Consider the following 20,853-nt stretch of genomic DNA (forward strand, 5'->3'; position numbering starts at 1 on the left):
AGTACTCCTTTTCTTTTTGTGAATACAGACTAACACGGCTGCTACTCTGAAACCTGACTACACTGTGTAGATACACAGTGATATCACAGGTCCTTTTTTTTTTTTTGGCACAACAGTGCCATGTTTTGTGACCAACATCATAACATCATGATATAAAGATGAGTTTGTGACATCATGTCATGACAGAGCAACACTTTTTCTCCCCACAGGGTTAGTGCATTGCAGTATAGCAACTTTCCCCCCTATATCATGTAATCTTTGCACACCATGATTTCTTTGTAACATTAAATCATCACATATAACAGCACAGTGGTTATTTTTTAAGACTGTGTGGAAGTGGTGTGACATGGTAACATTTGAAACAACATTTTCAACGTGGTAACTTTTTAACAACGCTCTCTTCTCCTCTCAGAACAAAAGTATGTCATCACAGCATGGCATGACAACACAGTGGTGGTTTTCCTGGCACTGTGTCACTGTGATAAGGCATGATGATGGGTTTTCCTGACAATGACACGATGGTACAATCACAAGTTTTTGTGACACCATGTCACTGCGCCAGGGCATGGTGATGGGTTTCCTGACAGCATCAATGTATTGTGATACAACAGTGGTGGGCTTTTTGGGGCGGGGTGGGGGGTGACACGACGAGAGGACCATGTCCTGACACGGTGACAGGTTCCCTGCTGGGGACTTGTTACTGTACTGTACCGTGACATGGGGTTTTTTGGGCATATTCTGCAACATTCTTCTTGCCCCAGGCCGAGCAAGGCGAGGCCCCTCCTTGCAGACAGAGAGCGGGTCACAGCCCAGACACCTCGTGTGCCGTCTCTGGGGCAACGGGAGCTGCCACCAGCCTGCCAGGCCCTTCTGGGAGTGGTTTCGGGAGGGGGCGGGGCCTGAGACAAGGACACCGGCTGCGAACTACAACTCCCAGCAAGCGCCGCGGCCCTGAGGTCATCTGTGCGGGCCTCGGCGCCCGCTGCGCCGGTCGGGGCAGTGCGCGGAGGAGGCCGGGAAGGAGGCGGGAGGAAGCGGGGCTCAGCGCGGCGGAGGCCGGGATGGAGGAGAAGCTCAGACGGGTAACGGTCACTGCGCGGGCCGGGCGGCTGCCGACTGACGGTCCCCGCGGGGGGCCCCGCAGAGAGGAGCATGTCCGGCCCGAGTCCGCCCGGGATCGTCCTCCGTCCCCGAGCGCCCCCCCACGCCGCCCCCGGCTCCTGGCCCCTGACGCCCCCTGGCCGCTTCCTCGCTGCGCGGCCACGGTATCCCCCACCAGGCCTTCCCCGCTCCCCCCCCCCGACTGTCACCCCCCCGTCTCCCCGCTGTGCGCTCCCAATGCCCCCCTCGGGTTTGCCCCGCTGCCCCCCCCCGACTGTCTCCTCGTCTCCCCGCTGTGCGCTGCCAATGGCCCCCCCTTCCCGGGGTTTGCCCCCGCATCCCCCCCCCGTCTCCATGTTGTTCGCTGCCAATGGCCCCCCTACACGAAGTTTGCCCCGCTTCCCCCCCGTCTCCCCGCTGTGTGCTCCCAATGCCCCCCCCCGGGTTTGCCCCGCTGCCCCCCCCGACTGTCTCCCCGTCTCCCCGCTGTGCGCTGCCAATGCTCTCCCCTGGTGTTTCCCCCTGTTTCCCCCTAGGCTGTCACCCCACCCAGCTCCCCGCTGTGCGCTTCCCAATGCCCTCCCCTGGGGTTTGCCCCCACTTCCCCCCAGGCTGTCACCCAACAGCTCCCCGCTCTGTGCCCCCAGCGGACCCCCGGTGTTTGCCCCTGCTTCCCCCTAGGCTGTCACCCCTCCATCTCCCTGCTGTGCGCAGTGCCCCCCCCCGTGTTTGCCCCTGCTTACATCTAGGCTGTCACCCCCCCCCAGCTCTCCGCTGTGTGCTCTCAATGCCCCCATGGGGTTTGCCTCTACTTCCCCCTAGGCTGTCACCCCCCCCAGCTCCCCACTCTGTGCCCCCAACGGCCCTCCCCCGTGTTTGCCCCCTCTTCACCCGAGGCTGTCATCCCCCAGCTCCCCGCTGTCTGCTCTCAATGGCCCCCAGGGTTTGCCTCTGCTTCCCCACAGTCCATGCCCCCCAGCTCCTCTCTATGTGCTCCTAATGCTGCTCCCCCCCTCCCCCCGGTGTTTGCCCCGGCTTCCCCACAGTTCCCCGCTGTGTGCCCGCATTGATTCTCGGGCCCATGCCCTGGTTTTGATATATGCTCCCAATGCCTCCCTGTCCCTGCTGTGTGCCCCCAATGGCACCTTCCTGGCCCGTGCCCCTGTCCTCATTGTGTGCCCTCAGTGGACCCCCAGCCTGTGCCCCTGTCCCCTCCATGTGCTCACAATGGGCCTCCCCCCCAGCCCGTGCTCCATCTCCACTCTGCCCCTGCCATGGGCCTCCTCTCTTCGGTGTGTGCCATCAAATATTCTCCCATCCCAGGCCTCTCCTGCTCCCTGGTGTGTACGCTAAATATTCTCCCCTTGTGGTCTCCCTTGCTCCTAGTGTGTGCCTCAAATCCCCACTGTGTGCCCCAAATCTCCTCAAGGCCTCCCTTCTCTCCCCTTTCCTTCCCCCCACCCCCAAGTGTGCCACAAATATCCATCCATCCTATGGAATGTGGAGGGGTACATTCATAATATACTCTGTATATTACTTACTAATGGGTAGGGTCACTTGGGCTTACTTGAAGCCCCCTGACCCTTCTCAACAATTTTGGGGGATAGGAACTCTGTAGCTTATGGGCTGTGTTTAACTAGACACTGTGCTTTGCACAAAAGTTTGCAGAGAAATAGATATGTGCTCAGGAAGAACAGGGGATGCAGATTCCACATCCCACTTCAGTAGCACAGGCTGGTGTACACCTATGTTATCCTAGATAGTGCTTTCCTGTCTCCTGTTTGTATGGAGTATTAAACCAAAAACCCTTCTTTCTTATTATGGTTGTAACCAGAAGAAAGGAAGGGGAATGTTTAAAACAAAGCAAAGTCCCATTAAAAAAGTAGTCAGCCCTAATTCAGTGTGCCTTAAATGATGTCTGGGCTGGTAGCCTTGGTAGGTTTAAGGTACTGTACTATTAAGATAGTGTTATACCAATAAAATAAAAACCAGCATGATCTTATTAAAGGGGAAAAGGCAAAATGCCACATTTATTGTGAATACAGAAAGAATCATAGCAAGCAGTTAGTTATAGCTATAACATTCCATTCAATTTCATATTTATTCACACATTCATTCATACACACACACAGACACAGGTTCTGCAAGGTTGTTATCATAGTTACCAGCCTTAGAGTTGCTCATGCCAAGCCACTGACCAGGTGGCCTGGACACAAGGAGGGAGCAGGGCCTTGTTAGATGCACATCTGATGCTCCTGGAAGTTGGTTTGCAGAATCAGACCCCAAAGTTCTCACTTTCTAGAGTCCATTTTTATAGGAATTTATTCCTATGCCAGTCTATGGGAATTGCTTCATCATGCTGTTGCTGAATTAATCAGCAGATGGCACATTTCTGACGGCTCCCTGTTGTTCTTCGGTTCTCCCATCCTTGAGGCTGTTGGGTGGATTCCAGTCTGCCGTCCGGGGGTCTTCTGATTATTTCCACTTGATGCCTTCTTCGGCCGATGGACACTAGATTCTTAGGCTAGCACCTCCCTGATAATTCAGTTATTATCCACACCAAGCATCCATCCTCTATCTCTATTTTAATCACAATTGTTAACAAAGCGAGATAAATACAACAAAAGGGCGGGGAGTCTCTGTGTGCTGTTTCTATTGTTACAAAGTATTGCTTTGAGAACAGACTCTGTCTTAGGATGTACTAACACAATTAGCAGCTTGCAAGTTTCACAAAGAGAGGGAGAGAAACAGTAAAAACAAGAGACCAAAAACCAAGAGACCTCTTAATTAGTAATACCCTGGAATTTAAACTATGGGGAATCAAAATTATTTGTGATTTTTAATACAGAACTTCTTTAATATGATCCAACAATAGATCTTATGTGTCAGAAAATTGTGATTTGCTGATGTAAAGCTGCCTGCAGTGACTCTAAACCAGGAGTACCAGCCTCAGGGCAGACTGTTTTTGAAGCAGGGCACAAACACCAAATTGGCTGAGAGTTCTATAATTAGATAACACCAACCAATTATCAAGTATAAGCTCCTCAGATGCTATACAGCCTTAACATGCAGTCACAGACAGTCCCCTTGGGCACTGTCTTGACATCCAAGTAAGCTTACCTTTGTGATAGATGGTTCCTTACACCAAGAATCACAGCGATATTCAGGTTACACCCAGTCTCAAAGGATCAGTTACTTACCCCTCGTCATCCAAGCCCCTTATATCTTACACCAAAGATGATGCTTGTAGCCAATTTTATAATAAACTGTAGAAAATATATTAAGTAGGAAAAGGAAACGAGTTATTTATAAAATTAAAGCAGGTGAACATACACATCCAGATGAGTTACAGTCTTAAGTTTCCAAAGATAATAGAAGCTTCTCTATTCAGCAAGTTCTATATGTCCTTTAGGACCCTGGGGGATCCGCAGACTATATCTAAAGGGTCTGCAAAAGGTGACTATGAAAATAAAGCAGCAAAGAGTCCTGTGGCACCTTATAGACTAACAGACATATTGGAGCATAAGCTTTCGTGGGTGAATACCCGACGAAATGCATCCAATGAAGTGGGTATTCACGCACGAAAGCTTATGCTCCAATACGTCTGTTAGTCTATAAGGTGCCACAGGACTCTTAGTCTGGGTCTGTAAAAGCAGCAAACACGGCTACCCCTCTGATACAATGAAAATAAAGTTTCAATCAAAAGTATGTGAATCCTCCACATGCATGTCAAAACCTGGAAGTGTTGTCAGTACCATAGAAGCCCACTGTTTAGCACCCTTTCTCACACTACATCAAATGCTGTGCCAAGCACACGCAACATTTATAGTTGAATTCTGTTCAGTCAGTTTTCAGTCTAAGACTTCTATGATAGAGGTCCATGAATTACAGGTTGAATTTCGAAAGGGGTCTACATCTCCATTCAAAATTTTTTAGGGGTCCACAAATAAAAATATGTTGAAAAGTACTGCTTTAGGGCTAACCCAGGCTAAGAGGCTGTGGACCTCTGGTTTATGCTTAGAAAACTTTGCCCTTCAGACTTTAAGCAGCATAGAGATCCAGTTCCTTCTTGTTAGGTGTCTTTCTCCCCCTCCTCCATTGTGCTCTGAGCTGCAGACTCAGCTGATCGGCGGAATCCACTTGCATGGCTTGTCTTTAAAATGAGGGGGACAGAACAACTAACGTCTTTTGTCCTCTTTAATGTCCCACAGTAGTCCATCGGTAGGATGTAGGGCAGGATGTAACACCTTCTGTGGGAAACCAGCACTTCACACTGGTTAATGTCTTTCTACTATCTGGTGATTTACAGTCAGAGAGGCTCACAAGACAAATGCTCAAGTATTACCTTACAATATGGGATACAGATGTTATAAATGAAATTAATGCAGGCAGCAACTCACAGGCATTCAATAAAGTCTAAACACATTCTTATAATTCTTGTAAACAATACTAACCCATATACGTAGCTGGATTCAGTCTGGCTCATCTTTGTCAGTGTTCCGTTGAGACTTATGGGGACTTTGTCAGGAGCTAGCACTGGGTTTGCCAGCATCACATTATGTTGTGCCAGGTTCCTGTCAGAAAGATGCATTCCATCGTCTGTCGATGGACCCCTGGAACTTTTGTAATATTTCACTACAATAAAACGTCATTGCTGTACATTTCCAGGAGGTCTGGCTTTTCCCCCAGGGCTATAACCTTGCTTTCTCCAGTATGATTTAGGATGAAGGCCACTGATTAAGTGAGAGGTACAAAGCTCAAGGTCAATATTCTACTCTGGTGGGAGTGCAGAAAAAAGAGTGTGCCTTTTGAACTCTCCAAGTTCTGCTTGGTCTGTTGAGGTGAACAAGGGTGATATGAAAATGGGTTTTAGATTTCATAAAGATATTTTGAAATTACTTTTTAAAATCTCACACTTCCTTCCAAGGATTTTGTTTATGAAGTGTTCATGTGGTTTGTTTGTTTGTAACCTGAAATCACTGCTGATGTTAAGTCTCTCATTTTCTGGGCTTTTTTTCTGTGGATTCATACCACATTTAAATTCAATATAAAACCATTTCAGGCTAACCTGACAGGAAGAATAGTTCAGTGATTAGGGCACTACTTTGGGATCTGGGAGACCTAGGTTCAAATCCCTACTCTGCCACAGATTTCCTATATGACCTTGGGCACATCAGTTAGACCCCTGATCCTTAAAGGTATTTAGGATCCTAATGTCTCTGGGGGAAGTTTGAGGATCTGGTCCTTTGTTAAAATGGGAATAATAACATCCCCCTATTTCACAGGGCTGTTGAGAGGGTAAATACATTAAACATTGTGGGAGGCTGAGATACTATGGCAACAGGAGCCGCAGTGTGTTCTGTCTTTGTCTGGCTAGAGCAGATCAGTCAAACAGCTTCTAATCAAGGCTACAGTTGAATTCTGAAGAAAAACTATATTTAACACCACTTGCTGGCAAGGTAACTGGGTTGCCTAAAAGCCAATTATGGTTTTAAAACATTTCTTTAAATATAAATTAAAGAACTGCATTCAACCACAATGTACCTTCGAAACTGTTTAGGCTTTATCTGTGTTAGCATGCCAAACAGTTTTGTATAGTATTGGAAATTCCAGACTGTTAGATATTACCAGATGTTGTCTACTATTTCATTGTCTTGAGACTGTTGTCCTGAAATCTTATCCCACTTTGCATGTGAGCTTTATGTGCTCCTTCATGGTTGCAAAGGGTGGCATGGATAAGCATTCATGCCGTGCTCCCCATCAGTACCCGGCCAGGGCCAGGGAAGCTAATGATCCAATCAGCAGACTAAATTTGGGGATGAACCCTGTGCTTCCAGTCTACATTTGTGCTTCTACCATTGCTACAACCAACGGTAGTGCAACAATGGAAGATCCTCCTCAAAAAGTATAGTGTAGACAAAACCCCGCAGACAGGAGTAAGAATTGTGGTTGATGGCTCTACATTCCAGTCTCTTGCCTGATATTTAATTCCAGTTCCTTAAATTAAACCATTTACCTTTTTTACTCCCACTTTCCTGGCAGGTTACTTTATGGCTTAAAAGGACATTTGGGGATCAACCCATTCCACAGTACGAAGTGAATTCACGGACTGTTGATATTTTATATGAACTTGCGGAATGCAATGAAACCAGAGACAGGGATGTCTCCCTCGTGATAGATGACATGAAACAGAAGACTGCTGAATATGAGTCAGAAGGTGAGTGTGGAGCTTCAAACTCCAGTTACAGTAAAAACACCTTTTTCTAAGTGACACTATAGGGTTTGGGTTTCTATTTTCTATTCACTGTAATATCTTATAAAAAGTGTAAAAAAGTAGCAATAGGCTAGGGTTTTCCTGAAATCCAGCTATATATTGTCATATACTGCGTACACAAATACTTTTCTCCCAAAAGTGACATCAGATTGGCCCACAACAGTTTCTTAAATCAACTTGAGCAGGCTGTAAAGACTGACAAGCAGCTTAGCTGCTAAACTTCCTACACTGCTAAGCTAGATGGCACAGCACGGAAATAGTGATACTATATGTGCAAGGGTGGGGGTCAGGGGTAGTGTTGATCTCAAGTGTCTGAGCCAATGCTAATCTCTAACTAAGGGAAGCAATTTAGGATTCTGAAACAGCAGCGATGTTATTTAGCAACTCCTTAGCTAATCATAGGGCGTGAGCACTGGATAAAATGGAGAACAGCGATCAGTATTTCTCGAGCAACACCGCAGCTCAGGCCACCGTAATCATTTTTATTTTAACATTTCATATACTAATAAAAAATCACTTGCAAGGTTTTAATTAGGTAGGATTCTATAAGTTTACGATATCATAAGAATTCCGATACTGTATGCAGGAGAATTTCTTTCTTCTTTCCTAATCGCTCCCAAAAATGTGTTTTTTGTTTTTTTTTTTTTCCCTGTGTAGTCTCCCAATGAATCATAGAATCATAGGACTGGAAGGGATCCTCGAGAGGTCATCTAGTCCAGTCCCCTATGCTCATGGCGGGATTAAGTATTATTTAGACCATCCCTGACTGGTGTTTGTCTAACCTGCTCTTAAAAGTTTCCAATTATGGAGATTCCACAACCTCCCTAGGCAATTTATTCCAGTGCTTACAATTACCTTGACAATTAGGAAGTTTTTCCTAATGTCCAACCTAGCTTCTTGTCTATCCTCAGAGGTTAACAAGAGCAATTTACCTCCCACCTCCTTGTAACAACTTTTTTTGTACTTGAAAACTATTATCATGTCTCCTCTGTCTTTTCTTCTCCAGAGTAAACAAATCCAATCTTTTCAATCTTCCCTCATAGGTCATACTTTCTAAACCTTTAATCATTTTTGTTGCTCTTCCCTAGACTTCTCCAGTTTGTCCACATCTTTCCTGAAATGTGATGTCCAGAACTGGACACAATATTCCAGTTGAGGCCTAAACAGCAAGGAATAGAGCGGAGTTACTTCTTGTGTCTTGCTTACAACACTCCTGCTAATACATCCCAGAATGACCTTTTCTTTTTTTGCAACAGTGTTACATTCCTCACAGATATTTAGTTTGGGATCCACAGTGACCCCCAGATCCCTTTCTGCAATACTCTTTCCTAGGCAGTCTTTTCCCATTTTGTATGTGTGCAACTGATTGTTCCTTCCTAAGTGGAGTACTTTGCATTTGTCGTTATTGAATTTCATCCTATTTACTTCTAGTTTGTCCAGATCATTTTGAATTTTAATCCTATCTTCCAAAGCAATTGCAACCGTACACAGTTTGGTATCATTCGCAAACTTTATAACTGTGCTCTCTATGCCATTATCTAAATCACTGATGAAGATATTGAACAGAACTGGACCCAGAACTGATCCCTGCGGAACCCCACTTGATATGCCCCTCCAGCCTGACTGTGAACCACTGATAACTACTCTCTGAGATCGGTTTTACAACCAGTTATGCACCCACCTTATAATAGCTCCATCCTTAGTTTGTTCACGAGAAGGTCATGCAAGACAGAATCAAAAGCCTTATTAAAGTCAAGATATACCACATCTACCACTTCCCTTCCCACCCCGCCCATCCAGAAGGTTTGTTACCCTGTCAATGAAAGCTATTATGTTCAACTTGTTCTTGACAAATCTATGGTGACTGTTACTTATCACCTTATTATCTTCTAGGCGTTTGCAAGTTGATTGCTTAATTATTTGCTCCATTAACTTTTTGGTATCAGAGGGGTAGCCGTGTTAGTCTGGATCTGTAAAAACGGCAAAGAATCCTGTGGCACCTTATAGACTAACAGGTGTATTGGAGCGTAAGCTTCCGTGGGTGAATACCCACTTCGTCAGATGCATGCTTATGCTCCAATACGTCCGTTAGCCTATAAGGTGCCACAGGACTCTTTGCTGCATTATCTTTCTGGATACTGAAGTTAAGATGACTGGTCTGTAATTCCCTAGGTTGTTTGTATTTCCCTTTTTATAGATTGGCACTATATTTGCCCTTTTCCAGTCCTCTGAAATCTCTTCTTTCTTCCATGACTTTTCAAAGATAATTGCTAATGGCTCAGATATCTCCTTTAGTATTCTAGGATGCATTTCATCAGGCCCTTGTGACTTGAAGACATCTATCTTGTCTAAGTAATTTTTAACTTTTTCTTTCCCTATTTTAACCTCTGATCCCACCTCATTTTCACTGTCATTCACTATGTTAGACATCCACTTGCTACTAACCTTTTTGGTGAAAACTGATACAAAAAAAGTCATTTAGCACTTCTGCTATTTCCACATTTTCTGTTATCGCCCGTGCTGCACCCCTCCCTCCCCCCCAATTGAGTAATGGGCCTAACCTGTCCTTGGTCTTCCTCTTGCTTCAGGGATTCTCAAACTTTACTGCATCGCCACCCCCTTCTGACAACAAAGTTACTTTATGACCCAGGGTGGGAGAAGGGGCCGCAGCCTGAGTCCCACCCCAGGTGGGGGTGGAGCTCAGGCTTCAGCCCTGGGTCCCAGCAAGTCTAATGCTGCCCCTGGTGACCCCATTAAAATGGGATGGCGACACACTTTGGGGTCCCGATGCACAGTTTGAGAACGGCTGTAAATGCATTTGTAGAATGTTTTTGTGTTATCCTTTATGTTGCTAGCTAGTTCAATCTTGTTTTGTGCCTTGGCCTTTCTAATTTTGTCCCTACATACTTGTGTTATTTGTTTATATCCATCCTGTGTAATTTGACCTAGTTTTCACTTTTTGTAGGACTCTGTTTAAGATCCATCCAATAAATTGTTTATGTTTACAAAATGGAGCACAGCACATTGAACCTTAAACTGTGTCTTTTGTGTCTGATTAGAGCACCTTGAAGCAGAGACTGTGTATTCTAAATGTGTACAGTCCCATGCACACCTGTGATGAATATTAAATGAAGGTAACTATTTGGTTTTTCAGTCAACTATCTACAGGATCTTCTCATGGAGAGTGTGAATCTTTCCTTCAACAGTCTCTCTAGCGCAGGCACCAGCTATCTGAACGCATTGGTAGATAGTGCAATGGCGCTTGAAACAAAGGACACTTCCCTAGCAAGGTAATTCTTCCACAGTTTGCTGAAGTCTGGGTCAATGGTGTCAAACCTTCTCAGTTTGAGACCACAGTCAGTACTCTGGGGCCAGCTTTCTGCCCTGTGCCACTCATGCAGCACAAAGGGAGTGGAAAGCACCTGCAATTCTGGGGTGGGGGAGTTCCCAGTGGATGTAGAGATGAAATGGCCATCTCCTACTCCTCCCTCCCTATACTCCCTGTGGCAGGTCAGGGGTGAGGAGAGGGAGTAGTTGAAGGATGCTGCACTCCAGCTATCCCCTGCTGGCATATGGTCCCTCCCTGGGGGCTCTTATGCTAGCTGGCACAATTTACAGCAGCTCCCAGACTACTCTAACCTGGACTCAGCAAAAGAATCAGGGAGCTGTAACTGGCTGCTCATTCCCAGCTTCTCCTCTTTTTCCCCTCTCTTGGGCTGCTCTGAGTCAGTGTGTGGAGGTGGGAGCCATCCTTTGCTAGCCACTCCCATAGGCACAGAGGGAGCCAGTCTAGCTGATGTCATGCTCTTCCTGGGGCCCCCAGAGCCAGCAAAGAAGCAGGCAATGGAGTAGTCAATGTTACTCTCACCTCCTACTCCTGTGGTGCAGCAGGTGGCCAGCAGGGGCACTGCTGAGCGCTTGCAGCAGGGAAGGACCCATAGCTGCTCCCTGGGCAGCTGCAGTGTTTGGCTGATTCAGAGGCTTCTGAAGAATTGCAGGGTGTAGTTTCAGGGGTTGCATTTTCAATTCATAATTAAATAGACTTTTCCTTAATGTAGTCATCCTCAAGAGCCATGGGTTGGACACCTCATTATTTCAAATCTGATTCCCTAAAACCTGCCAGGGTCTGCCCAGCCCTTCATCCTTTTGGAGAGATTTAAATTGAGTATTTGGCTGTGTACCCTGCGTAGATTTCTCAGGTGAAACCATACGAAAATGAGGTTCAGTCTGGCTCCCTTAATAAAAGTAGGGGTTTTCCATGTGCCTTTAGCTAAAATGTCCCTTTCTGCCTCTGTTCCTCTCCTTCCTACTCCAGCTGTTGTGCAGTGGGGTGTGCTCAGGCTGCATGCCATCATCTGTCCCAGAAGTGGTTGCAGTTCAGTTAGTGCATGTTTATAGCTTGTGAAATGCTTCATGATAAAAGGAGCTGTATACATGTGTATTGCATAGCAATTAAAATGTTAAGCTATTTTGAATTTTATGTACATTGTCAAACACTGGCTTAGAGAAGTTCTTAGCTATTTGGATTGTAAGATAGTTTAGAGAGACCTATCAGATTTGCCATGATTTGAGAAAAGTTTATGGGAAGTGTGAAAGAAAATAAGTGATTATATAACCCTGAGCTTCAGCAGAGTTGACTTCTAAACAGATCAATGAAATCTCTTGTTTCATTAGCTTCATCTCCGCTATCAATGATTTGACCTCAGATTTACATGCGACAGAATCGAGAAACAGAGAAATGGAGCTTGAATTGACCAGCCTTAGGAAAAAGCTAACTGCAGCTCTGGTGCTGGAAAAACATCTCAAAGAGTGAGTAGTGAGGGAAAAAGGGAAAGAGCTGAATGGGGTTTGCTGGTCCCCTGTTCTCAGCTACTTTATTGTCTATGAACAGTAACCAGGATATCTGAACATTCAGTTCAATATTGCTCTACTTCACCGCAATTTAAACCACTAGTCAAGGTCCTTGCAGCAAATTTACTTCAAATAGTCAAAAAAGGTTTAAAAATCCCAAGCCTACAATGATGTAATTAAATATTATGGGTTGAATAGTGCTCGTAAGTACGTGCCTGCATCTCCCATTTATTGCTTTGTGCACAGGTTCAAAGTGAGCATATTTTTCTGAGCATGAGCAGTGTTGTTTAGTGGTAAAAATAAAGGACTGGGTTAGAACAAAAAAGATTCCCAAGGAGATTCTTCTTTAACCAAAAGATTATCAAATTCCACTAAGTCTACCAGCGACCTCACCATGCAGATTTAATTTACATTGAAGTGCTTGGATACTACAGTGAGGGGTACTACAGTAAACTCTAACTATTGTGGCACTGAGAGCAGCAGCAGCATAGCTAATGTTGTAGAACTAGCATTCCTGTGTACTTGTCCCAGCTCTGCCATTACTGCACTGCGTGATTTTAGTTAAGTCACTTAACAGTTGTATTCCCAAGTTCTCCACTAACTAATCTAGTATAGTGACCCACCAGGCGGTTGTTAGAGTTTTCATGCAGATGCCCTGCTATCAGCAGGCATATCCTAGGGTCTTGGGAATCTTTGGGGTATCTGTGCACATGGAAATCTCATCCCACCAATAGACTGAGCTGGTGGAGAGACTGAGTGCAACTCCGTTTTCTGCTTCACTTTGTCCTTCCTGTGGGTATTTACTTGAGAGCGTTAATTTGGCTGAAGGTTAGTAAGCCACATATATTCACCATAATTTTCTTCTCAAAGGGACCTTAAAAAAACAGAAGAACATCTGGCAACGGAAAAAGCCAAAGCTGACAGCCGAACCCAGAACATGAAGTTCCTGAAGGATAAATCTGAGGACTTTAAATTCAGGATCAAGGCTGCAGAGGTTGATGATAAAAGTCTTCTACCAGTATTCTTAAAGGAATATGTGATTATGTCAAAGTGGGCCTCAAAATGTATGGTTTCACTACTAGTTAGAGACATATTTGGAGCTTCTTAGCCTCCAAGAGGGGGAATCTATCACAGCTGACACTTGGAAATAAAGTGTGGTTGGTCCCTGAAGGGAATCGGTTGTAACTGATCCCCAGTCACCTTTCCTGCAGAGCTGGGGATAAGTGAATGGATGTTGTGATGCTTGGATCATTTTGCTTAAAAGGTAACAGAGGCCTTAGGGGTTGAATGTGTCCCCTGCTGGAGTGGGGTGGCAAGTAGTTGCCCCAATATTTTAAAGTTAGGGAAGTTCCTGCTAATCATATATAAGGCTATGATTTTGTCATACAAATATTTAGTCATTTCACAACAGGAGGCGGGTAGGAGGAACCATACTCACAGAAAGGTTACTGCCTGGGGGTGTGGGGGTTGAAGAACGAGCTCACCCCACAATGGTGGCTTTATTAAATTGACTTTAATGATTACCATGAACACTGCTGTGCCAAAAATATAGCCTTAGTTGTATACTGTATACACTGTATACAAATGCAAATACTTAAGCAAGTATGTAGCTTTTTACTCATATGAATTGTCCAGTTAAAGTCAAAGTTACACGTGGGCTTGAAGTGTTGGAGGACTGGGACCTTAAAGCAACAGTTACACGTGAGTAAATTCAGGTCCCCCATTGCTCTTATTCAACAGAAAAATAGCTGTTTTTTCCAGTGTTCCTTGATACAGAATCATAGATTCAGGTTGGAAGAGACCTCAGGAGGTCATCTAATCCAACCCCCTGCTCAAAGCAGGAACCTTCATAAATTTGCGGAACCTTCATAAATTTAAAAACGTATAAGCATGGATTATAGTTGGAATTACTCTTCACGTTTTTCTATACAGATGATATCAGAGAGCATGTTCTCTTCCAGTGTCATGATTTTGGTAGTCGTACAGTGTAACGTGCATTGCATATTGGTTACTTGACTGATTCTGAAACCCAATGTTGGACTAGTTAAGCACTATATGAGAAATAAAGTTTCCCAACCCCCTTATGATGCAAGTAAGGGTGAGTGTTACAGGCCACTTTGACAGAATAACTATGTACGATAGTCTGGCAATTTTGAGGGATAAGTGTTCTATTAGTATGATGACATTTTACTAGGTAAACCTACTCATGTCCTCTCTGAATGCTCTAGTCATGCTGGTTTTCTAGTAGGTATATTGCTGTTTATGCATGTTTCATTAGCCACTGACTCCACAGTTAAAGTTGCTTGGAGATTAGCACTTAAAACAGACCTAAATTCCTGCTATAGTTAACTTTTTTTTCTTTTTGCCTGCTTATGTTAAAATACAAGTAAGCATCAAAATATCTCTATGCGTTTTCTGTTTAAATTTTTGTGATGAATAATGTATTGTACACTGTCTGTTCAGTAGAGGAGCAGGGTGTGCTGTACAAATTGTGAACTGTTTTTTTCTCTTGTAGGAACAGCTTTCGGCAAGTGGGATGGATCCTTCCTTGACACATCAGTCATTAGTGAGCCTCTCAGAGGTGGGTGTGTTGTGACAAGAGGGGCATTTCTGAAGTGGTGCATGTGAATCAGCATTTGTTTGGATAGTTTAAGGAAATAACATTTCTCCATATGGATACTTGAGTACATGTGTACGTTAGGGATGGGCCCAAACCAACATCCCACATACAAATGCCTCTGATGTGTGGGGGTGTCCAAAATCTAATCTGTGATCCAAATTTTACATCCTGAGGCCACCTCCAGTTTTATTTGAATATAACATTTTTGGATATAATTGTGACTACATAAGACAATAATGGTGTAATTTGTTAAAGGGACACTGTCACAATACTTTCATTTTTTAAAAACATGTTTTCTGTGTTTCTAATTGTGGATTGTCCAGCTCTTTGCTGCTGCACATGATGTCTGTCTGAGTGTGTTCTTTCTACTGTCACAACACTAATATCACCCTGTTACCGTAACCGAGAGAATTCCAAACTTAAAATGTGCTTTTTGCCATTTATGTTGTTTTATTTCTTGCTTGTTAGTTAGTTTGAATGATGAGTATAGCCTAGTCAGTTTCACTTTGTGGATGTCATGAACTAGCATTGTTTGGCAGTATTTGGATTGCAAAATGTTGCAGGAGAAATGCTGGTTGAAAAATGTTCCCATTGAAATCTTAAATTTAAAAAAATCATAGAAACTTCTATGTAGGTCTTGGTTTTGTAAAACTTTTGTTTTCTCATAGAGCCTAAATATGGGGGCAAGTTTGACTTGACAGTGTTTTTATCTGTTTTGCAGAGTGCAGAACAAATGTTTGGGGTGGAGGGGTTGTAAATTACTGCATCATAATGCATCATAGGTTTATCTTTGACTTTTAAATAGCTTTAGTGCTGGTGAAAGTTGCTTGATCAGTAACAGTCAAGAGTTAACTCTTTCCTTTGTGCACTGAATGGGTACAGCACCAAAAGTGGCGGTGGAAGGTTCCCCACACTTTCCCACCTATGTGGCTCAACCCTGTTCTGTCAGGGCAGCCTCTAGGTGTTAGTGTGTAACTCATTTCTTCATGATCTATTCAGTCTTGGCCTGTGCTGAGATCACCAGCAAGGGTCTCAGGTAGTACCCATTGCGAAGGTGTTTTTCTGTGATGTGGACACCTGTCCACTGGGTTCTACATTGAGATCAACACCTCATTTCACACAGACCAGCGAACAGCCATCAAATGGTACACTGTGTTTAAAGACCTTGTATTTTTTCATAAGGGTAATACAAAAATTTGCATTTTTACTTCAATATAAAACTTAACTGGATTTGACTAAATAAAATTGTTGGAATATTAAATCCTGGGAAGAGTTATAGATCCTTAATCAGAATTACAGCAACAATGGGCTCCCTTAAAATCTATACAGAATAAAACATTTGGAAATTCATAAATGCTTTGTTTTACCGATTTGCATCACTTATACCAAATTAGATTGCAGAAATATAACCTGGTGCTTTGCTGTGTTCACAGAAACTGACTGAACTAAAGCAACAGACTGTGCCTTTGAAGAAGAAACTGGAGTCCTATTTAGACTTAACTCCTGTAATTATTTCTTCTTCTTCTACTATTACCTTCTAGTATCCTAAACGTTTATGTGCATATATAAGAAAATGGAATAACTTTCTTTTTAGGTGCTATACTTAGGGATTAATTTCACTGTCAAATTAACTTCAGGGGGTGGAGGTTGTGTTTGTAGCTGAAATATTTTATATGTAGACAGACATCAAAATGTAAATAAATTCTGTTGCAATGGAGTTGACAGGCTGACAGTTGTGCTGTGTCCGAACTCTGTGTATGTCCCTTAATGAATTGTCTAGATGAAGGATTTTGCTTAAACAGAAGGCTGTTTAAATAGTTTCAATAGGTAGATTTTGCTCTCTCCTACCATAATGCATGGGAATCGAACTCAAATAAACTGGTTGGATAAGCTAGGCATCAGGTGAATTATCTGGAAAAGTTGAGAGGAAAACAAAAGTCTATGGCACGGTTATTTTCCAAAGATTATCAATAATTTTAAACGGTATATGCATCAAACTTTGAATCTGCTGGTACATACCACCATTACTGTTACTCATGTATGTAGCCGTATAAATGGTTACAGCATTGTGTAGTAATTGGAGTTCAGTTAAGGGAACCTCTGTAGATAACTGTACAGTAATTCAAAGCGATTAGAGCCAACAGTAGTTTATAAATCCACAACGTGAGAGGTATCCAAACCCTTGCTTTGTATGAAGTGGACAGGTCACCTGTATGTGTTGGTCGGGGGACAGTCTAATTGCAGCACTTGCAGAGCTCCTCTGCAAGTGGATGAAAGAAGCAATTCATGTTCCTTTCTCAAATCAGTGAGGGATTCTCCCTCTTGGACATAAGGAAGATGCTGTAACAATTGGGAGGGTAGCACTGTGATTTATTAAATTAACCTATGTGTCGAGATTCACAGTTCTACCTCTCGTATTTATCTGGCCCCATTCTTGTAGTCTCTGGGTGCCTCACAATCTTTAATGTATTTATCCTCACAGCACCCTGTGAGGTAGGGAAGTGCTATTATCCCCTATCCCAGATGGGGAAATGAGGTACAGAGCCATTAAGTGACTTGCCCAAGGTCACATGGGGAATCTGTGCTGGAACAGGGAACTGAATCCAGGTCCTCAGCTAATGCCCTAACAACTAGACCATCCTTCTTGTCTTCACCAACCCGCTCCTTGCCGTGAGTTCCCCACTACACACATCCTTGCTGCAGGCCTGACTCTCTCGCCTTAGATCAGTGGTTCTCAACCTTTCCAGACTACTGGACCCCTTTCAGGAGGCTGATTTGTCTTGCGTACCCCCAAGTTTCACCTCACTTAAAAACTACTGCTTAAAAAATCAGACATAAAAATGAAAAAGTGTCCCAGCACGCTATGACTGAAAAATTGCTTCCTTTCAAATTTTTACCATGTAATTATAAACTAAATCGTGATCTCCTCCCCTTCCCCCCCCCCCCCCGGTTGTTAAACACTGATATAGCATACAGAGCAGTATAAACAAGTCATTGTCAATATGAAATTTTAGTTTGTTCTGTCTTTGCTAGAGCTTTTCATGTAGCCTTTTGTAAAACTAGGCAAATATCTAAATGAGTTGACATACCTTCTGGAAGACCTCTGTGTACCCACAGGGGTTTGTGTACCCCTGGTTGAGACCCACGGCCTTAGATGACCATTGCTACCCCTGCTACAAAAACAGAAAGCTTCCTGCTGTGTCATTCCTGGGGAAGGGGTGGGGCCTGGCTCTATCCTAGTCCCCAGAGGCAGTTTGCTTTGTTCTGTCAAGGGACTCGAGACACCAAAATTGGCTTTTAATCTTCCCATTTTCCCTATCTTGCTTTCAGTGAATGTGGAAGGCTCGGCCTCCCCTGCCCCTGAGCCTTTGTGCTTCACTGGCTGAGTGCCTGAGATGCTGAGTGGGGCGAAGAATGTTCCTACAAGCAGGCTATGTGCACATGTGGGCACCTTCCTATCCAGTGTCTGGGCTGCAAACACTGCTGGAAATGTTTAAAGCCAGGCTCTCTTGATCAACAGTTTTGCAAATTTCATGGAGATGTTTCTTTTAACATTAGGCCTCATAACAGCTCTTTCAAAATCCATTACATTTGGGGTTTTTCTATCTTTAATTGCAGCACTTTTTGCATCTTGGGGGAATGCATGGAGACCATTTGTTTAGCCCCCACTCCTCTCCTACCCTTTATTAAAATCTTTTGGGTGAGGAGAAACTCTGTGTTTTCAAGCTGAAATAGGACTGTCGCTACTTGCAGTTAACGTGCCATTTTTCTTCCTTTTAGAATCCTTCTCTTGCTCGAGTGAAGATTGAAGAAGCAAAGCGGGAGCTGGTAGGAGCTTTTGTTACTTACAGAGATTTAAATGGACACTGTCACTTCCTGAAAAAAATCATCTAAAACTCCAGTGTAGCTGATGGTTAGGTTTGGGTTCATCTGCCTCAGATTCTAATCTTGATGCTCTCCAGAGATAAAGATCTGGGTATAAATGTGGCTCAGATTAGATAGAAGTGATTCTTGTTGATAGGGAGGAACAGATGTTGAGGGAAGGCCCAGCTTTTCAGAGTTCTTTAGATGCCTTATTCTCACTACAATCAGTGGAAGTTAGTCTCCTAAATAGCTTTGAAGAACTGTGCGGAAGTTTTGCGCCACTTTTCGAGGGTGCTTTTTGCTAAAATGGTTTGCAGTCTCTAGGCCCTTTTGGATACATCACTCGCTGCTCTTGGATTCTCAGAGGGTAGTTGTGGCCTGTAATGCATTTTTTAATCAGCAGCTGGACAGGAGTAAGGCCATTTCTATATAAAACAGACTGCACAATGGTCATCCATGCATTTGTCACCTGCAGGCTTGATTGCTGCTAAGTGCTGTGTATATGCTTCCTTTTGAAGTCCACATGGGACTGCAGCTGCCCTCCTGAGTGTCATGGACCAATATATACATAAAACCTGTGCTTTAGTTTTTGCACTAGCTTCCTACCTGCTTCTAGATGCAATTGAAGGTGTTGATAATCATTAAAGCCCTATACAGTCAGGATCACAGTTATGAGACCATCCTTCTCTTTGGACTGTACCACTAGGATCAATGGTGAGGCACTTTTTTCATGAATTTGATCCTTCTCCACCACTGGTAGGGCTTTCTCAGGTGAGAGTTTTTTCACCTTAGTAATTTGCTTTGGCAGCCTATCTGTGTCTAGTAATCCTTCCGAGCATGATGGGAAGCCCACCACATATGACTATCATTTGTGCATACGTGTGGAATTTGTATGTTAATCTCAGTAAAACAAGAGTACAAGGTTCTCCAACATTCACGTTCTGTGCATCACATTGTAAGAGATTGTGTCATGGGCTCTCTATTCACCCCCTGTTCACCAACTGCTTGGTTCTAAAAATGTTGCATTCCAAGGACCATGAGGATCACACAGCATGGACCAGTGGTGTCAGTTTGGAAATAATTACTGTGATTTAGCCTTTTAGGTTCTTGGCGATAAGCTCTCTAGATGTTAGTATAACAAACAAGTTTGTCTTGTTATAGTCCATAAACAATGGATGCTTTATTGGGTTTGATATTTGGAGATTGTCCTGGGAACAATGCAACACTGTCATAATATTTAAGAATACTGTATATCTTTTTGGGTCATCATTTGGATTAGTAATGCTAATTTTGGCTGTTTGTAATGACTCATTTTTCTCTGTTCAAGAGCTGCTAAATGCTATTATATTCTCAACTAACTGTGCTCTGTACTGAGTACTGATAAAGATCCCACACCAGTAAGGCTCTTTCAGTCAGCTGGGTTAATGCATACAAATGATGTCCAATGGGGCTGACCGTTAGAGACATATTTGTCTAACAATGATGTAAAAGTTATTTGCATTGCCACTGATTTCTCTTGCTTCTTTCTCCTCTAGAATGCTCTTGAGGCTGAGTTCTCCAGTAAAGTGGACATGATGGCGCTGTCAGTACCAGAGCCCAGCAAACGCCGATTTACCTAAAGTCACCTGTGTGGGAAAAGGACTGCACTTTTTTTTTTTTTTTTAAAGACTTTTTGGGTTCCTAAACATGGTGGCGTATTTCACACTGTTGGGGCCTGCACACTTGCCATCTTTCTGCCAGGCGCACAGATTTTGAGGGTTTCTCATAGCTTTAGTTTTGTAAAAAGTATGTATATTTCTGTTTTCTGTAAGGCTGAATAATAAAAACAAGGCTTCCTTCTCTATGTATTTTTATAAATATGAGCTAAAACTGGTAAATGACCTCCAGATGGCGACCTAATCAGCAAACAAGCAGTTTTTATGTTTGGTTCAATGTCTGTACCAGGTATCTTCTGCTTTACTAAATTAGATCAACTGGGGAAAAAGGGAGGGAAGGAGGAAGAAGTTGGGGCTTGATAGAAAGCTGTCTGGTTAGTCTTGGTCTCTTCTTCTACCCTATCAGGTTCTGGATCTCTAGCCTTGGAAGGGTCCTCTATTTGGTGAGTCAAGAGAAACTAGACAGTATTCGTTATTACATCTTGTGA

The 20,853-nt window shown here is 43.6% G+C and overlaps 1 protein-coding gene across 1 annotated transcript; it reads left to right on the plus strand.

Annotated features, from left to right (window-relative positions):
* The first annotated feature begins 953 nt into the window (after nucleotides 1–953).
* HAUS1 (HAUS augmin like complex subunit 1) lies at nucleotides 954–20,553 on the plus strand. The gene is made up of 9 exons (XM_048850973.2): nucleotides 954–1,082; nucleotides 7,144–7,318; nucleotides 10,530–10,665; nucleotides 12,050–12,184; nucleotides 13,097–13,220; nucleotides 14,742–14,807; nucleotides 16,280–16,351; nucleotides 18,627–18,674; nucleotides 20,246–20,553. Exons 1-9 carry the CDS (start codon nucleotides 1,062–1,064, stop codon nucleotides 20,327–20,329), a joined length of 861 nt encoding a protein of 286 aa, XP_048706930.1. The 5' UTR covers nucleotides 954–1,061; the 3' UTR covers nucleotides 20,330–20,553.
* The last annotated feature ends 300 nt before the right edge of the window (nucleotides 20,554–20,853 follow it).

Source organism: Caretta caretta, chromosome 5 (assembly GCF_965140235.1).
Source record: "Caretta caretta isolate rCarCar2 chromosome 5, rCarCar1.hap1, whole genome shotgun sequence".
Classification (NCBI taxonomy): domain Eukaryota; kingdom Metazoa; phylum Chordata; order Testudines; family Cheloniidae; genus Caretta; species Caretta caretta.